This window comes from Thrips palmi, unplaced genomic scaffold (genome assembly GCF_012932325.1).
Source record: "Thrips palmi isolate BJ-2018 unplaced genomic scaffold, TpBJ-2018v1 HiC_scaffold_8, whole genome shotgun sequence".
NCBI lineage: Eukaryota > Metazoa > Arthropoda > Insecta > Thysanoptera > Thripidae > Thrips > Thrips palmi.
This window is the reverse complement of record NW_023144635.1, coordinates 7,094,555-7,109,443: the sequence shown is the minus strand read 5'-3', so window position 1 is coordinate 7,109,443 and position 14,889 is coordinate 7,094,555. Positions and strand designations below refer to the sequence as shown.

The following is a 14,889-nucleotide window of genomic DNA, read 5'->3' as shown; positions in this document are numbered from 1 at the left end:
GATCGCCACACATCGCGGCAGATGTCGCTATCCAGGGGTATCGCCGCACCTGCACCGTCCCACCCTACGCCCCGGCAGCGCAACTAGCGCCACAGCGCCGTTAATACCCTGGTCATCATCCCTGCTATCAGCAGCCCTTGCGATAAAGCCTCTGGTAGTAGGGCGTAAGTGACTTTTAAACCGGCTACACACACACACTCGCACACACACTGCGACGTCCGTTCGGCGTGTCGCCGATCCCCAGCTTCATTGTCTGCTGGTTTATGGCAGCGAATCCTGTCTGGCTTGCGGAGGCCTGGCCGTGCTGCACCGGAGTTTGAACGGGCATAACAGTCATGCCGCCCCTGGCCCTGCCTGGCGCTGCCCGGTACTCTCGGACGGCATCAAGCGACAAGCCCCCAGCATTTAGCCTCACCGCGCAGAGCGTCGCAGAGCGTCGCAGATCCGAGCGCCGCCTGCCATTCCGAGCGGCGTGTCGGCAGTCTCGCTCGCACCGCTACGGGACGCCCCATGAGTGCGAGAGAGACGGAGAGAGCGCCGCGCGGAATGAGCCTGGCTGCGGCCGCTGCACGTTTTTTCTCCCCCTCAGCCCTTCCTGCCTGAGTTGATTACGGCCCCCACCCCGGCAGTGCTCCGGCAGTGCTCCTGCACACACAAGCGCCAGGTGGAAGAGATCTCAACTCCCCTCTCCTTCCCCCTCCCCTCCGTTCCAGCGCGCAGGCCGCGCACCGCAACTTAAACAACAACTTTTTGCTCTCTTTTCGCTCTGCGAGCGGAGCCAATCTCGGGCGTTATATTGTCACACTTTGCGTTTGATGATGGAGGGCCCCCCTCGCGTCGCGTCGCCGCCAGGCTACGCCAGATGAAGAGGCTGTCGCGCAACTTGAGATGATTTGGCGGGCTTTATCACCTTCCTGGAACACGCCGGCCGGGCCTGGAACCGAGGCTGAAACCAAGGCTGGAACTGGGGCCGTGGCTGGGGCGGCACAAACTAATAAAGCGAAATCCACAAATCCGCTGGAATCTATCAGGGCGGCGTGAGGGCACGCCCGGGCACGCCCCGGCACGCCACCGCCCGGGAAATTTGAATAAGCCATCCCGAGGACACCAGATAGCGGGCCGGGCCGCCACCCCTCGCCCTTTAAATATATATTTTTTGGCGACTTGCCGCCCGACCGCGTCCCAGCAGCCCGTCCCAGCCCCCAACCCCCGGGCCTTGTTTTTAAGTCGCTAGCGTCGCCCGCACCCTCTTCTTCCGCGTGTGATCGACAAGTGCGCCCCTCTGTGTGAGTGTGTCTTCATTGGAACGTGTGTGTGTGTGTGAGCCACTTGGGATTCCGCGGTTGCGCCCCGGAGCCTCGCCTCCGCCTCGCCTCCCTTATCACTCGGGGCACATGGTCTTCCGCTGATTTTTTAATCCCCCGCACGGTTGACTTGCTACCCATCCCCCTCCCTCCTCCTCGAGCGCGTCCTTTATTCAGGACCCTCATCAGATCGCAGCGCGCGCGGCTCACAGCGCGCGGCAGAGCGCGGAGCGGAGCGAGAAGCTCCGGCCAATCATAGGCGAGCACGAGGGAGGCAACGGTCGCGGGCAAAAAGGGACAGCCAACAGTGCCCAGCAATTTTTCATACGGCATGCCCTGTTCCTTGTAAGTGCCGGCCTGACGGACAGCTTGCCGTTTTGTTCCACCGCTGCAAAGTGTGTGTGTGTGAGCGCGTGTGTGTGTGTGTGTGTGTACGTGCACGAGAGAGCGAGAGAGAGAGCTTCATCCGGCGCTCTAATGAAAGCCAGTGTAAACACGCGAGGCGGGGGCGCCAATATACTGTCAAGAGGTGCGGTAACGGAACCCTTAGGCCGACATTTGTTTTTCAAATCAGCCCGGCCCGACGGGGCCCGACGGGGCCCGGCTCGGCCCAGCACGCGCGAGGGCTGGGTGCTCTCGGCGACGACGCGTGGCTTTCAAATGAGGATCCGGAAGTCGGGCGGGGCGGGGCGGGCTTCGCAATCACACACGCCGCCTGTTTACCCCCGTTCCGAAGATAAACGGCCATCATGGCGGCGTCGGCACGGCGATGGCGGTCACACCCCCACCTCGGTGAAAATGTTGCACCTAAGACCTAATCGGCCGCCAGACACCTGTTCGCCGTTAACCAGAACCGCCGTGCCCGCTGAATGAGACGCCTATTCCCCACCCGGCCCGGCACAGCCAATCTCCCGGATATTGTTTTTAACGCCGCCCTCCCTGAATCCGCAACACGCGGCCGCGCCCCGCAGCCTCGCAGTGCCGCAGCAGCCGAAGCAGAAGTTATAGCATAATTCCGGCCTCCTTATCTCTCCAGTTCATTTCCCTCTTTTGCTTTTTTCCCCGTCCAATCGTTTCGAGACGATTCATCCCCCTTTTTTTATTTTTCCTCTTCGTCTTCTTCTTCTCCTTCTTGGCCGTGTTTGCTTTGCCGTGCCGCTTCCTAACAAGTAGCAGGGCAGCCCCACCCCAGCGGCGAGCCTCTTCTCTGTCTCTCTCTCTCTCTCTCTCTCTCTCTCTCTCTCTCTCTCTCTCTCTCTCTCTCTCTCTCTCTCTCTCTCTCTCGCACCGCTCAAAAAGCGAGCTCTTTTTTCTTTCCCGGTTCTTCCAGATTTCCCTCCTCCTCCTCCTCCTCCTGGCAGGGCGTGTAATTCGGAGGCTGGCGAATAGAAGTAGTCCCGCTAGGTGGCGCTGCGAGCGGCGCGCTCTGATTGGCTGCCGTCACGGCCCTCCACTGTGTGTGTGTGGCTCATGTGTGACATTGCTGTGCAACCCGTTATCTCGACACAAGTACCGACGGCGAATCTCTTACTGGCTGCTCCCTCCTCTCCCGCGAGAGAGCTTTCCTCTGTGTGCGTGTGTGTGTGACTGGGACTTGCGCAGCAAGCACACCGTGAAGCGACCCTCGACTCGTCCCTGTGACGGCGCGCACACACACAGTCACACAAAACGCCTAGCTGTCGCTTCGTCTCCGCCACGCAAAGGCGGCCGGAGAGAAGCTCCCGTTAAAATGGGCGTTTACACCTGACTGCTACCGCTGCCACGGACACACGAACAGGGATGTCGCTTTGCCTTGCCACCCCTCGAACCTCGCTGCTTCGCTGTCAGCGGGGCTGTCCTGTCCTGCCGGGCCGCCGATACGCTATCTGCTGACCTGCCGACACAAAGACGGCGCAAGGGGCGTGCATGTCCGTGGAGTGCGTGGCCGCCAGAGTTCTGCATTGGGCGGGCGGCCTCTACCCGTTGGCTCAGGCACCACTCCTGGTCCGGCGCCCGACCCTACCCAGCGCCTGGCCACGGGTAGGGTGGCCGCCCGACCAGACTACTGAGCGGGTAGACCGGGTACCCACCAAATCTGCCTACGAGCGCTCGCCTGGCCACGCCACGCCTGCTCCCGCCGGCTACGCCACGCACACGGCACGCTACCGGGCGCTCGGGTGGCAGGTCGGGCCGAGTGGAGCGAGCAGAGCCGAGCCGTGGGTAGAGGCCTACCCGCCAAATCGGAAGAGTTCGGCAGTTGCAGTTGTAGCGTCGGCCACGCCACTACCGCCTCGTCTCCCTCGCTCGTTGTCTGTCTCTCTCGCACGTCTGAGGCGGCGGGTAGAGACCGCCCGCCCATTGCAGAACTCTGGTGGCCGCCCCGGCCGGTGTGACAGCGTCACTTGTTCGACGAATGAATAAAAGCCAAACGTTTCGTTTTTCCCCCCGTGGCGTGGCGCGGCGCGGCGGGCGGGGGGCCTCCCGCGCTACCCAACCCTCGCGACGGCTCCTGATGCATAATTAATTTTTCGAGCAAAGTTGAATGCAAAGCAAAGCCTTTTCCGCTGTGGCTTTGCTTTAGTAATTAAAATGTAGAATCGACACCGCGCAGTGCGCAGAGCTGTCCTGCGGTACAATGGGGCCGTTTCCACCCCGTCCACCTCCTCGGTGGCCTCCGCGGTGGCCTCCGCGGTGGCCTCGCCGCTGCGCTGACCCTGCCTGCCCGGCCCTGGGGTGCCCCTGGGGTGCCTCGGACCAGTTCGAGTACAAAGTACCGGCTGCTTTTGTTTCAAGCAGCTCGCCTTTGTTTCTGCCATTCATAGAGAACCTCATCGAGACGGGTCTGGGCGCGGCGGGGCAGGCCGAGGCACGCATTGCTCCTGTGGGAGCGGCCGCCGCCTGCGCCTCCCGCAACGTTTTGTCCCCCCCCCCCCCCCCCCGGCAGGCTCCCACCGTCTGATTGCAGCTGGAAACAGGAACCAGAAACGTCCCGATACGCCTGTGCTCATGTCCCGGTTTGTTTGTTGCAGGTACGGCATGGACCTCAACGGCGCGCGGCGGAAGAACGCGACCCGGGAGACGACGTCCACCCTCAAGGCGTGGCTCAGCGAGCACAAGAAGAACCCGTACCCGACCAAGGGCGAGAAGATCATGCTGGCCATCATCACCAAGATGACGCTGACGCAGGTGTCGACGTGGTTCGCCAACGCGCGGCGGCGCCTCAAGAAGGAGAACAAGATGACGTGGGAGCCGCGGAACCGGGTGGAGGACGACGACGACAACAACAACGACGACGACGACGACCGGGACGAGAAGGCCAACAAGGATAACCTAGGTAAGCACTGTCAGAGGTCACTCACAGTTCAGATTTCCTATTTATTTTGCTTGAGACAAGTCGTGAAGTGCCCTCCCAAAGTGGCCGTCATTTGCGGACGGCCCCCGCCGAGGCCCCAGGCGGCACCGCGGCGTGGCGTTGCGCTGCGGAACAAGCCGCGGATCTTTCCGCTGCGTGTCTCCTTATTGACTGGCCGGGCGGGGCGGCGCGGCGGCGCGGCGATATTGGACGTGGCAGCCAATAACGACGTCACGACGCCGTGCCGCGCCTCGGCGTCCAGGGGGAGCGAGGCGGGCGACGCGGGCCGTGACATCCGCCGTCATATTCGCCGTCATGTCCCGGGCCATTCATAACGCCCCTCTCGGCCTTTCGGCCTCTCGGCCGCCCCTTTCGGGACCTCTCCTAATCCGGCACTCTCTCTTGCAGATTCCAAAGACTCGGGCACGGCCAGCAGCGAGGACGGCGACCGGCCCACCAACACGCGGCCGGCCGGCGACACGGGCTCGGAGTGGTCCGAGTCGCGGGCGGACTCGGGGCCGGACTCGCCCGAGCTGGTGGTGGAGCGCGACAGGCCGCCCTTCCCGCACCCGCTGCACCCGGCGTACCACGGGCTGCCCTTCCCGCCGGGCCGCCTGCCGCCGCCCACCACCCCGCCGACCAGCACCACCACGCCGGGCGCCTCCACGCCCGGCAAGCCGCGGATCTGGTCGCTGGCGGACATGGCCTCCAAGGACACCGACGCGCACCACGCGCTGCCCCACGGGCCGCCGCCCGGACACCCACCCGGCTTCTACCCGAGCCCGGGGAAGCTCATCTCCCCGCTGGCGTCCAGGGGGGTGGGCCCCGTCGGCCTGCCCCACCCGCACCTCCACCCCGCCGCGGCGGCCATGCACGCCAACAGCTTCGCGGCGCGGGCGGCGCAGCAGGAGTTCTACCGGTCCTTCTACGGCTCGGCGGCGGGGCACCCTAGCAGCGCGGCGCTGCTTGAGTCGTACTCGCGGACGTTCGGCGCGGCGGGAGTGCCCGCCAACGGCGCGCCGCCGCCACCAGGCATCAACATGAACCCGGCGCTGTCCTCCGTGCTGTCCAAAGCCGGCATGGCCGCAGTGGCTGCCGCCGTCTCGGGCGCCGACGGACACCCTCTCAACGGCATGGCCTCCTCGGTCAACCCCGGGGCGTCGTCGTCGTCCTCGGCGTCGTCGGGGTCGTCGGACACGATGCACGCCAAGCTGGCGGCGTCGTCGCCAGTGCCGCTGAGTAAGGCCTGACCCAGGGCCTCGCAAGGCTTGGCCCTGCCCATCCACCCGGTGGCTCTGTCCGCCAGGCGCCTGTCGCAACAGGCAAACGTGCTGTGAAAACTGTATGCTCTTTCCCCGAGCGGGGGCGAAGGGCGAAACCATCTAGTTACCGATTATAAAAGCGCGCGCCGCGCGTTAGAGTATTTATTATGTGAGTTGGGTGGCGGGAGGACTCTTGGACAGGAACAGAGCGGGGACCTCTGTGTTGCCAGCAGGCGGACACTTCGTGTGAGAGCCCACGTGAGATGAAGAGAGACTCTTTCAACTGGTTTTTGCACACTGGAAGGGGGGGGGATAAGGGGATAAATTATGTTAAATAATTTGTGTTTCGCAATTAAGTCATGATTACGAAAACCTATGTTCTGGAAAAGTATTGCAATGTGAGCCGCCGCACTGCACGTCAGAATGGCGTGGTGGCGGTCTAGGGACTAATTCAAAAGCGAACGCCAAAGCATTTCTAGGATACGTGGAGGACAATAATTGTTTTGTAAACGAAATTTAATCTTTTTACAGAATGTAAGCATTTCGGATCGGTCAGAAATTATCAATTTATGCAAATTTCCAAAGGTTCACTGATTAAATTATTATGTTCCAAGTTTATCTATGAAAATGAACTGTACATTACATGTAGACGTGCAAATAAGCAAAACTGTTTTGTAAGTATCATTGTAATCTATACAATTATGAATGCCTCTCTGCTCTCATTTGTATATCTTTGTTGCTTAAATATATTTATTTGTGGTTGTTGAGAGTACAACATTTATATATAAATTATGTTTTGTATTTCACATATTTGAATGTACGTGTTGTATATCTCGAACACACTTTGTTGTGATTAGTCTTTTGTTTCACACGAATGATCTGCCTTGTTTGAACGGGTGACACGTTGTTTCCCTCTTTGTTGGTCTGTTTTTATTATTCTTCGGTACACCCGATCACCTTTATGTAAGTATATGTACTTATGTGTCAAAGATGAACGTACATAGAATAAACGCATTATGAGTGATGAGATATATCTATAAACGGCGCCGTTCGTCATTTGACCTTTGATTCCCCCCAAATAATAGTCCGTCATTGATTCGGGCCCACTTTGCATTTCAATCCCGCCTCAAGGGCGGCCCGGGTGGCCCGGTCGCCTGTCAACGAGCATGAATTCAGCCATATCTTATCACTTCTTCGCTGAAAAAAAGAACAAACAGAAAGAGAGACAGGAGCGAAAGGCAATAAGACAAAGAGAACTTCCTGGCCATGTCCCACGGCGTGGTAAACAGAATATTGAATTCGATTTGACTCTCATTTTCAATCGGCGCATGATAAGCAGGCCGGGTCGTCTCGAGGGCAGAAGTGGGGAGGCAGCAAAGTGTGTGAGCTGGCCCATGGCGAGTGCGGTTCTCTCACGAGGACATTTTTATTAAGGCTGCGCATGAGGGCATAGGCCACCGCCATGGGCCACCGTCACTAGAAAGTGATGGCAGCTGGTCATGGCCGCGTGGACTTCGCCCGTTTCATGGCCCCTTTGGGGGATAAGGGAAACGCTTTCGTGGCGGTCAGACAAATGTAGTCACCACTTCCTGAATAGCGCAGCGCGTCGAACCCGGCAGGCCTGGCATGGCCAGCACACAACAAGCAAGTCCGCGGCCAGGTCCAACGGCCGGCCCACTGCAGCGGCAGGGCCGGCCCCAGGTTTTAGGTGGGGCCGCCGTGGGGCCAACACGGGGCAGGCCCTGGGCCGGGCTGGCCAAGCGCGGAGCTGCTCAGGGCATTTGTTGACACGAGCAGGCCGAATGACGAGACCACAGCCCTTGAGGGGCTTCTCGGCGCAGCGCTGCGCAGCCCACCCCGCCCGGCCGCCATGCCTCGGCCCCGCCAGCGCCGCTGCACAGCGCTGCACAGCACGGCCCAGCCCGCAGCATTGTCCTCGACAACGCTACGACTCTGCGAACGAGTCTTGGCCGCGGACCGGCACGGACCGGCCGGGTCGCATGAGATATTACAAGCTGAATTGGTTTCTAATGACAATCGTTTAGTTTTAGTGGGGAGGCGGGGCCTGGCCTGTTGTTGGGGGGACAGCTGTGGTTGCCATCGGAGCGCCATCGACGCAGAGATTCGGGCCGGACTCTGCCAAGCAAACCAAGTCACCGAATCGGGCGTCCCCGTCGCCGTGGCCCTGGCGGTGCATGAGTACGTGAATGGGTTAGTTTGACGGAATCGTGATTTCCCATGTCGTAAAGAGTAGCAGGGAGAACCAAAAGGTACCCCTGCAGAGCGGTTCCTCCGTCTCTCTCGCTACGACAGGCCCCCACAAGTGAGAGAGAGAGCGCGCTAAGACGTCTGGAATGAGCGTGCGAGGGCGCCACGCCGTAACGTGTCACAGGGCGAAGGCGGCGCCTCGAATCCGAATGAGGCCGTGATTCCTCGAAAAAGCGTGACACCGGCAGCCACATAATTGCCCGTAACTCCTACGCGCGTGTGTCGGGCAGCCCAGGGCAGCCGGAGGCAGGTAACGGGCCGTCCGAAAGCGCTGCCAGGCAGGCAGGCAGCCAGCCAGGCAGCACCACGGCGACAGGAAGTCCCCGGTATGGCATGCTGGGCCGAGCACCGCGCCAGCCAATCCGCCGGGAACAAATCAATGCTTGTGTATAAAATAATAACAAATATACGGACAGAACAAGCATGACTCATGCTCCGAGCACCCACCACCCCACCAGGGCCGCCAGCCCCCTCCCAGAGACACAGCGGCCGCCCCCGCCCGGACCAGCGCGGCGCCAGAGTGGACAGTCCCCCGCCCCCTCGACAAGAACGACATGCACGAGTGTATGAGTAGTACTCAGCCGTGTACGAATTGGTACGAGTCTCTACCTGGAAGTACGGCCCGACCCGCAGTCCCCATTCAGCATACGGCCATTCGCAGAAACATTGTTTGCGACGCCAAATATTTTTCCGCGGCAATAGTGCAGGTCTGCGAGGGACTTGAGCACACACACGGAGGGGCGCATGATGAGAATGCGGACAGTAGAGGAAGAGGAGATAAGGAAAGAAGAGAGAGGGAGAGAGAGGGCCTCATCACACAACGACCGCTCCAGCCGACATCATCGTGACATTCAAGAGCGCTGTTTGGCCCGATGTCTTCGATGTCTGCGCCCGTAACCTGCGGCACGTATCTTACACACACAGAGCCACACGGCTACGCGCACGCACACACACACACGCCGCCACACTTTAATTCACTTTCCGTGTTCCCGAAATTTTATGGTCCAAGAAATAAATATGTATCTGAGTTTTCGGCGGCCCCGGGTGGGACAGGCCGGGCCGGCGGCGCGGCGCGGGGCGAGGGGGGCGGGTTACGACGTGAGGACGTCAGTGCCGGCGAACCGGGCGGAGGGGGAGGTCCAGCGAGACATTTGCACCTGGCGCTAATTGGGAGAGCGATCAGTGTCTCATTACCCGCCGGATGCTGATAAGCGCACAGGGTCAGCCAGGCTGCAGCCCAACCCGCTTTGACCGCCGCGGCGCGCGGAGTCCGCCTCAACAAGACCCGTGGCTTGGCGGCGTGGCGCGCCGTACATTAGTGATTCCCCGGTGGTCCGGAGACCCGACTTTTCTGCTCCGGCTATAGCTGTCCGGATCGGCTTAGCTCGGCACGGGCTCCGGCTTGGCCGGCCCGTCGCAGCGCGCCGTAGCCCTTCGGCCGGAAGGCGGCACGGCGTCGTGGTCGTCGAGTGCCTGAGCGTGCCGAGTGAGAGGCCCCGTGACGCGCGGCCACGCACTGCTCGTCAGACCCGTCCGTCTCTCTGTCTCACGAATCCTTCCCAACTCGTCGCAGCCATCTGTCCGCGCGGAGCGCCGAGCCGCCAGCCCGGACGACAACGCGGGATGACCAGGTCGATCTTCTTGACCTCCTCCCCGCCGCCGCCCCCTCCAGTGACTCCAGCCGCCTCTTCCGCAGGACGTCCGCTGGGTCGTGTGCAGCCTGGGCCGGCCGGACCCGCCGCCGGCAAAGGAAAAAGGAAACCGTATCGAAAATGCATTCAATTATGGTAATGCCCGATGGCAAAAAGGAAGGCGAAATTTCTCGTATCTGCAAGATGGCTAATCTGATTTTACTTTACAATCCGGACAAATTATGCCGTCCCCATGTCCCCATTGTGCGATGACAGGGCCACAGTGCTGAGGGCGCTGTGCAAGCGCTGCGGTTCGGCCGTGTCCAGCCGGCCGCATGGTACGGCCATGGCCATGTCGCAGTTTTGATTTAGGAGATCCGGCTCCACACCGGATGGATCAATCCAGACCTGGACAACGGTCTCGAGAATACCTGCGCCTCGGCAACTTGCCTGGGCATCTCCGTGGAAATGTCGTGTCACCTGGAGGAGTCCTGGGGGAACGTCTGGGAAAACAGCCCCCTCCCCCTCTCCTGGAAAATTCTGTGGCGCCCTCATCAATCCGATGGACAGTGTAGTCCCCCTAGTCGTCGTAATAATAAAAGCTTGTGTGGTGTTAACATGGATCGGGGCATCTTGTACCTGCCGCACAGGCCGGCTGGAGTCTGGCTGGAGCCGCCCTGGCGAGACAGTGGGGTCACGCTCAAGTCCGTCTGGAAGCTGCTCGCCTGTGTACCACATTTTGATGCTGTGAAACGAAGCCTGGAAGAGGCTGGCAGTCAGTAAGTTGGTCGGTGCAGTTCGTTACGCAAAACCCCTGCAAACGCCGAGCCGATCCATATAGCTGAGTCGATTATGTCCCCGACAGCCATCGTCCCCGAGGACTCCAAGGACACCGTCTACCCCGTCCGCCCCGTCTGCCTGCAGGCGCCGAGCCGGCGGGGTCGGCCGTGTCCTTTATTCGTTTACCCCTAATCATCGCTTGTACATCAGCTATCGCTTTACAGAGGTGTTTTGTCCTCGACGGGGGTCTTGGCCCGGCTAGCTGACGAGGTCCTGGGGTCCGCCCCCACCTGCAGGGACGTCGCCGCCAAGGCTTATCGAGAGGAGCAAGGGGCCCCGCCGCGCTCAGACTCTAGAACGGTTTTGGCGCCCAGAAAGTGCGTGCCCACCGGGACGCGGTACGCTTCGTCGAGCTATCTCTCTCGCACCGCCACGAGACGCCTCGAGAAACAGAGACAGGGTGACGAAGCGACGCTCCGAAATCAACCTACCGGCCCCAAGAAAGCATCGCCACTTTATTTTGGTGCGGTTCGAGCGGCTCTGCAGCGCGGCTGGTCGTTGGGCCGAACTGGTTCGACAGGCGTGCGCGCTACGACCCGCCACTCCACGCCACCGGGCACCACCGGGCACACGGGGCAGGTGGTCTTCCGAGAAACGGCCACCGAATTCACTGAAGCCCTTCCGCGGCCTCGCCACCGTCGGCCCTGCCTGTCCGGACCCCGGGGCCCAGGAATCTTGTCGTTGACACTTTTTTCGCTATTAAAACATTCCGGCACCTCCACGCCGACATGGCCTGAGAGGCATGCTCTTGGGCAGTGGAAATACTCTCGGACTGTCGAAAAGCTCTTGGGCTGTCACACTGATCTAGAGCTGTCGGAATGCTTTTGGTCTGCAGAAATACTCTTGGGCTGTTGAAATGATATTGAGCAGTTGTTGTCGACATCCACCGCTAGTCTCGTCCTCGGAGGTGCTCTTCTAGTGGTGCTGGACCGGAGAAGCGCGGCAAGCAGCGGGCCGAACCGCTAATCCACGGCGGCCACGGCGGCCCTTCCTCCATATTTAATTGTGGCGCGGCTCGTCAGAGCACGGTGCCACGGCGACGTCGTCACTTGGCGGAGGGGATTATCGGGTGTCAATCAAAATTTACTTTGGCGAGGGAATATTTTAAAAGCAGGCACTTTTTCGCGCCGCCCCGAAAGTTTGAGCGGCGAGCGAGAGGGCGGCGGCAGCGGGGCGCGTCTTGCGCGGACGGTTTTTGATGCCTTCATGTTTTAATCCGGGGCGGTGACAATTTGTCCGGGCTCCTCGCTGGCTTCGCTGCTTGGCTGGCAGTGGCGGCTGTAAGTGTGATATCGTGTCAAAGCACAGTCTCTTTTTTTAATTAGGGCCTCTCTCGCACACCAGCCTGCGCGCCGTCGGGTCCCCCTCCCCTTTTCGGCTGCTCTCTTGTTCTCGTCTACAAGGGTGTTCAGCGAGAGATTAATTATTTCCATATCGACGAGTCCCGCCAAGAGCGCCATATCCGCCACCTCCCGCGCGGCGGTACGGCCGCCAAGTTGCGTGGGTGTTGCCGGCCGGGCGCAGATGCGACGCGACTCGACGGTACGGCCCGACCCTGTTTTGCATCAATCTTCCCTCCGTCGATACACCGCCCTGTTTTTGGAAGGCCGGCGCTACTGTGTCTATCAATATCTTATGCGCGTTTGTCATTTTCCCAGCCGCCCGAGAATAGCATCTGCTGTTAGCACTTCCGGCAGAGGGCGCCGAACGCGTGGCGTCGCTTCGCGGAGTTTCCGCGAGGACGAAAACAACACGCCTGAAGAAGACTGCTACCTGTTTCATGTTTCAAGAGGAGTAAACGCCCCGGGAGTGCTACTGGTTTTAATCCCGAAGTGTGAGACGAGGTGCTATGCTCTAGCTGTGCGTATACGACTGCTCGAAATTGCCTTACCTGGACGCACTGGCCGCGAAGCCGCGAAGCCCCGCGGAGCGAAAGACTCGACAATTACTCTATTGTTTTATCGCCTCACCTTATCACCGTCTCGCCTTGGCCTGGCCGCCTGCCGGCCCCTCACAATTTGATCATGAGAAATTGCGCGCGCCGCCTTTCCAATGCGCAGCGAACGCAGCAAGCGAGGCAGTGGAAAACAGGACGCCTTTATTTCCCAACTACTTTGCATCCGATTAACGGAATCAAGGATAAAACGGGCGAGTAAAATGCGTCACGCCGTTGCGACACCGCACGTGCGCCCCGCCAGCCCCGGTGGACACGTGTTCGAAGCCGGGCCGAATTTTCAGGGAGAATTGGCATTTTATATGCGGGGGCCGGGCGGCCGGGCGGTTTGAGGTCAGCCGCTTGCGCCGCTCGGGCCGCTTGCGACACACTCTACAGGAGGGCAGGATCAGGGACAAAACGAGGAGTGCATTCATACCGGAAACGCGGCCACCGGTTCGTGCGATGCAGTCTCTCTCACACACGCCATTTGAGATGCGCCGATAAGGCTGAGCTTTTCGCGGTGATTGAATCTGCTCGGCCACACCGGTGTAAAATTCATCAGGATTTCAATCAGGAAATTTCTGATTGGTCAATCAGGATATTTTCTGATTGAAAAATCCTGATGTTTTTTCGCGCACCCCTGATTGATGATTTCTGATTGGTACCAGTTCTGATTGACTATTTCTGATTGTGTTTTTTTCTGAGTGGACAGTTCTGATTGGTAAGACAACTTCAAACATCGGTAATATGACCATGCCGGGGCACATTCAAAATTGATGATAACTTCTCTGGGGGGTCAAAACTGAGTCCGATCCAAATCTGAAGTCCGATTTTCGATAGCTCGTGATCAGGCCTCGATATGCTACTGAAGATGATCCGATGTGTTTGAAATTAAAATGGCCCTAGTCAAATCGGCTGAACATGTCACATACCAAATTTGAAACCGATATCGCAAATACTTTCCATTTTATAGGCATCTGTACTTTGACACCATCAAAATTTCCTGATGTTCTTTTCTGATTTCTGAGCGGCAATCAGCAATCAGAAAAGCAGTCAGAAATTTTCTGATTGCCAATCAGAAATCAAATATCAGGAAATTTCTGATTGGCACTCAGACATCAGAAATCAGGAATTTTCTGATGTCGGTACTCATTCAGGATTTTTTCTGATTGACAATCAGAAATCAGAAAGAATTCCTGATTGACAATCAGAAATCAGAGAGAATTCCTGATTGACAATCAGAAATCAGAAAATCAATCAGGAAAATCCTGATTTCTGATTGGAAATCAGACATTCAATCAGAAAATCCTGATGGAATTTACACCGGTGCACACGCGGGCGAATCACGTGTTTCGTTTGATTCATTTTTCTTTTTGGCGCGAAAATAATGGGTGATTGAGGCCCGCGAGCCGATTGGCTGGGGGCCCGCACGGCGATACGCCTGCAGTGCGCCGTGTTTTCCCCGCTCGGTGTCCTAGCGCGCTAGCGCCACCACGCAGCGTGACGCCGGGGGCGTGAGGGGGAGGGGAGCAGGGATTAGTTTCAGTTATGTAAAGGCTCTACTTACCTGCCCTGCTTTGCTCCGACCCCCAGCCGGGAGTACCATAGCTTCCGTTCTGTGGCGGCTGCAGTTTGTATCCCCCACCCGAAAAAAAGGGGTCCGTGAGGGGGATTCGAACACAAGCCCCGTCAAGTCACTCCCTCGTCCCTGTGAGACAGTCGGGACGCAGCCCTACGACTCGATATGTCGCAGACGCCAAATTGAAGCGCCGAGCACGGCGCGCGCTGCGATGCGGACACCGCGCTGTCCGGCCCAAGCCGGCCCAGCCCAGGCAGCCCCCTGGAATGTTATTTATTGTGTATTGGTTTTCCGTGGACGGAAGTAAATCGGTCCGTGGCGGTCCGGGACGCATCGCGACATACCACGTCATGCCGCCAAGGGGCGCCAATAGGACGACACAGTGTAAGGTTTTTAGACAGGTTAGGTTAGTTCAGCTTTTTACAATAGGTGTCCGGATTCCGTGAACGGGGAATCGCACGAGTTCGCAGGATAACAATTGAAAAATCACGCAGCGTAAAACTGCCGTAAAATTCTTTTATACTTTTTCGGAAGGGAGAATATAAAATAAACGTGTTGTCCAGAGGGAAAAGAAGGGATGGGTCGCTCTGTGTGCGATTAGAAAAATCATGACGGAAGCCCAGGCAGGCAGGACGGCCGGCCGGGGACGCCGGGACATCTAAGCCGGTGGATTCAATGACGTCTGTCATCCAGCAGAGTTATGTCTTCATCGTGTCCGGCCGTGCTCCGCCGTGTTAC

At 59.0% G+C, this 14,889-nt stretch overlaps 1 protein-coding gene across 1 annotated transcript in view; it reads left to right on the top strand.

Annotated features, from left to right (window-relative positions):
- LOC117653719 (iroquois-class homeodomain protein IRX-2) overlaps window positions 1–6,938 on the top strand; it is a 37,371-nt gene extending 30,433 nt beyond the window's left edge. Inside the window, exons 5-6 of the mRNA XM_034399571.1 lie at window positions 4,313–4,617; window positions 5,044–6,938. Of these exons, the coding sequence (XP_034255462.1) occupies window positions 4,313–4,617; window positions 5,044–5,885 (1,147 nt within the window). The 3' untranslated portion in view covers window positions 5,886–6,938. The remainder of the gene's footprint in view (window positions 1–4,312; window positions 4,618–5,043) is intronic.
- The last annotated feature ends 7,951 nt before the right edge of the window (window positions 6,939–14,889 follow it).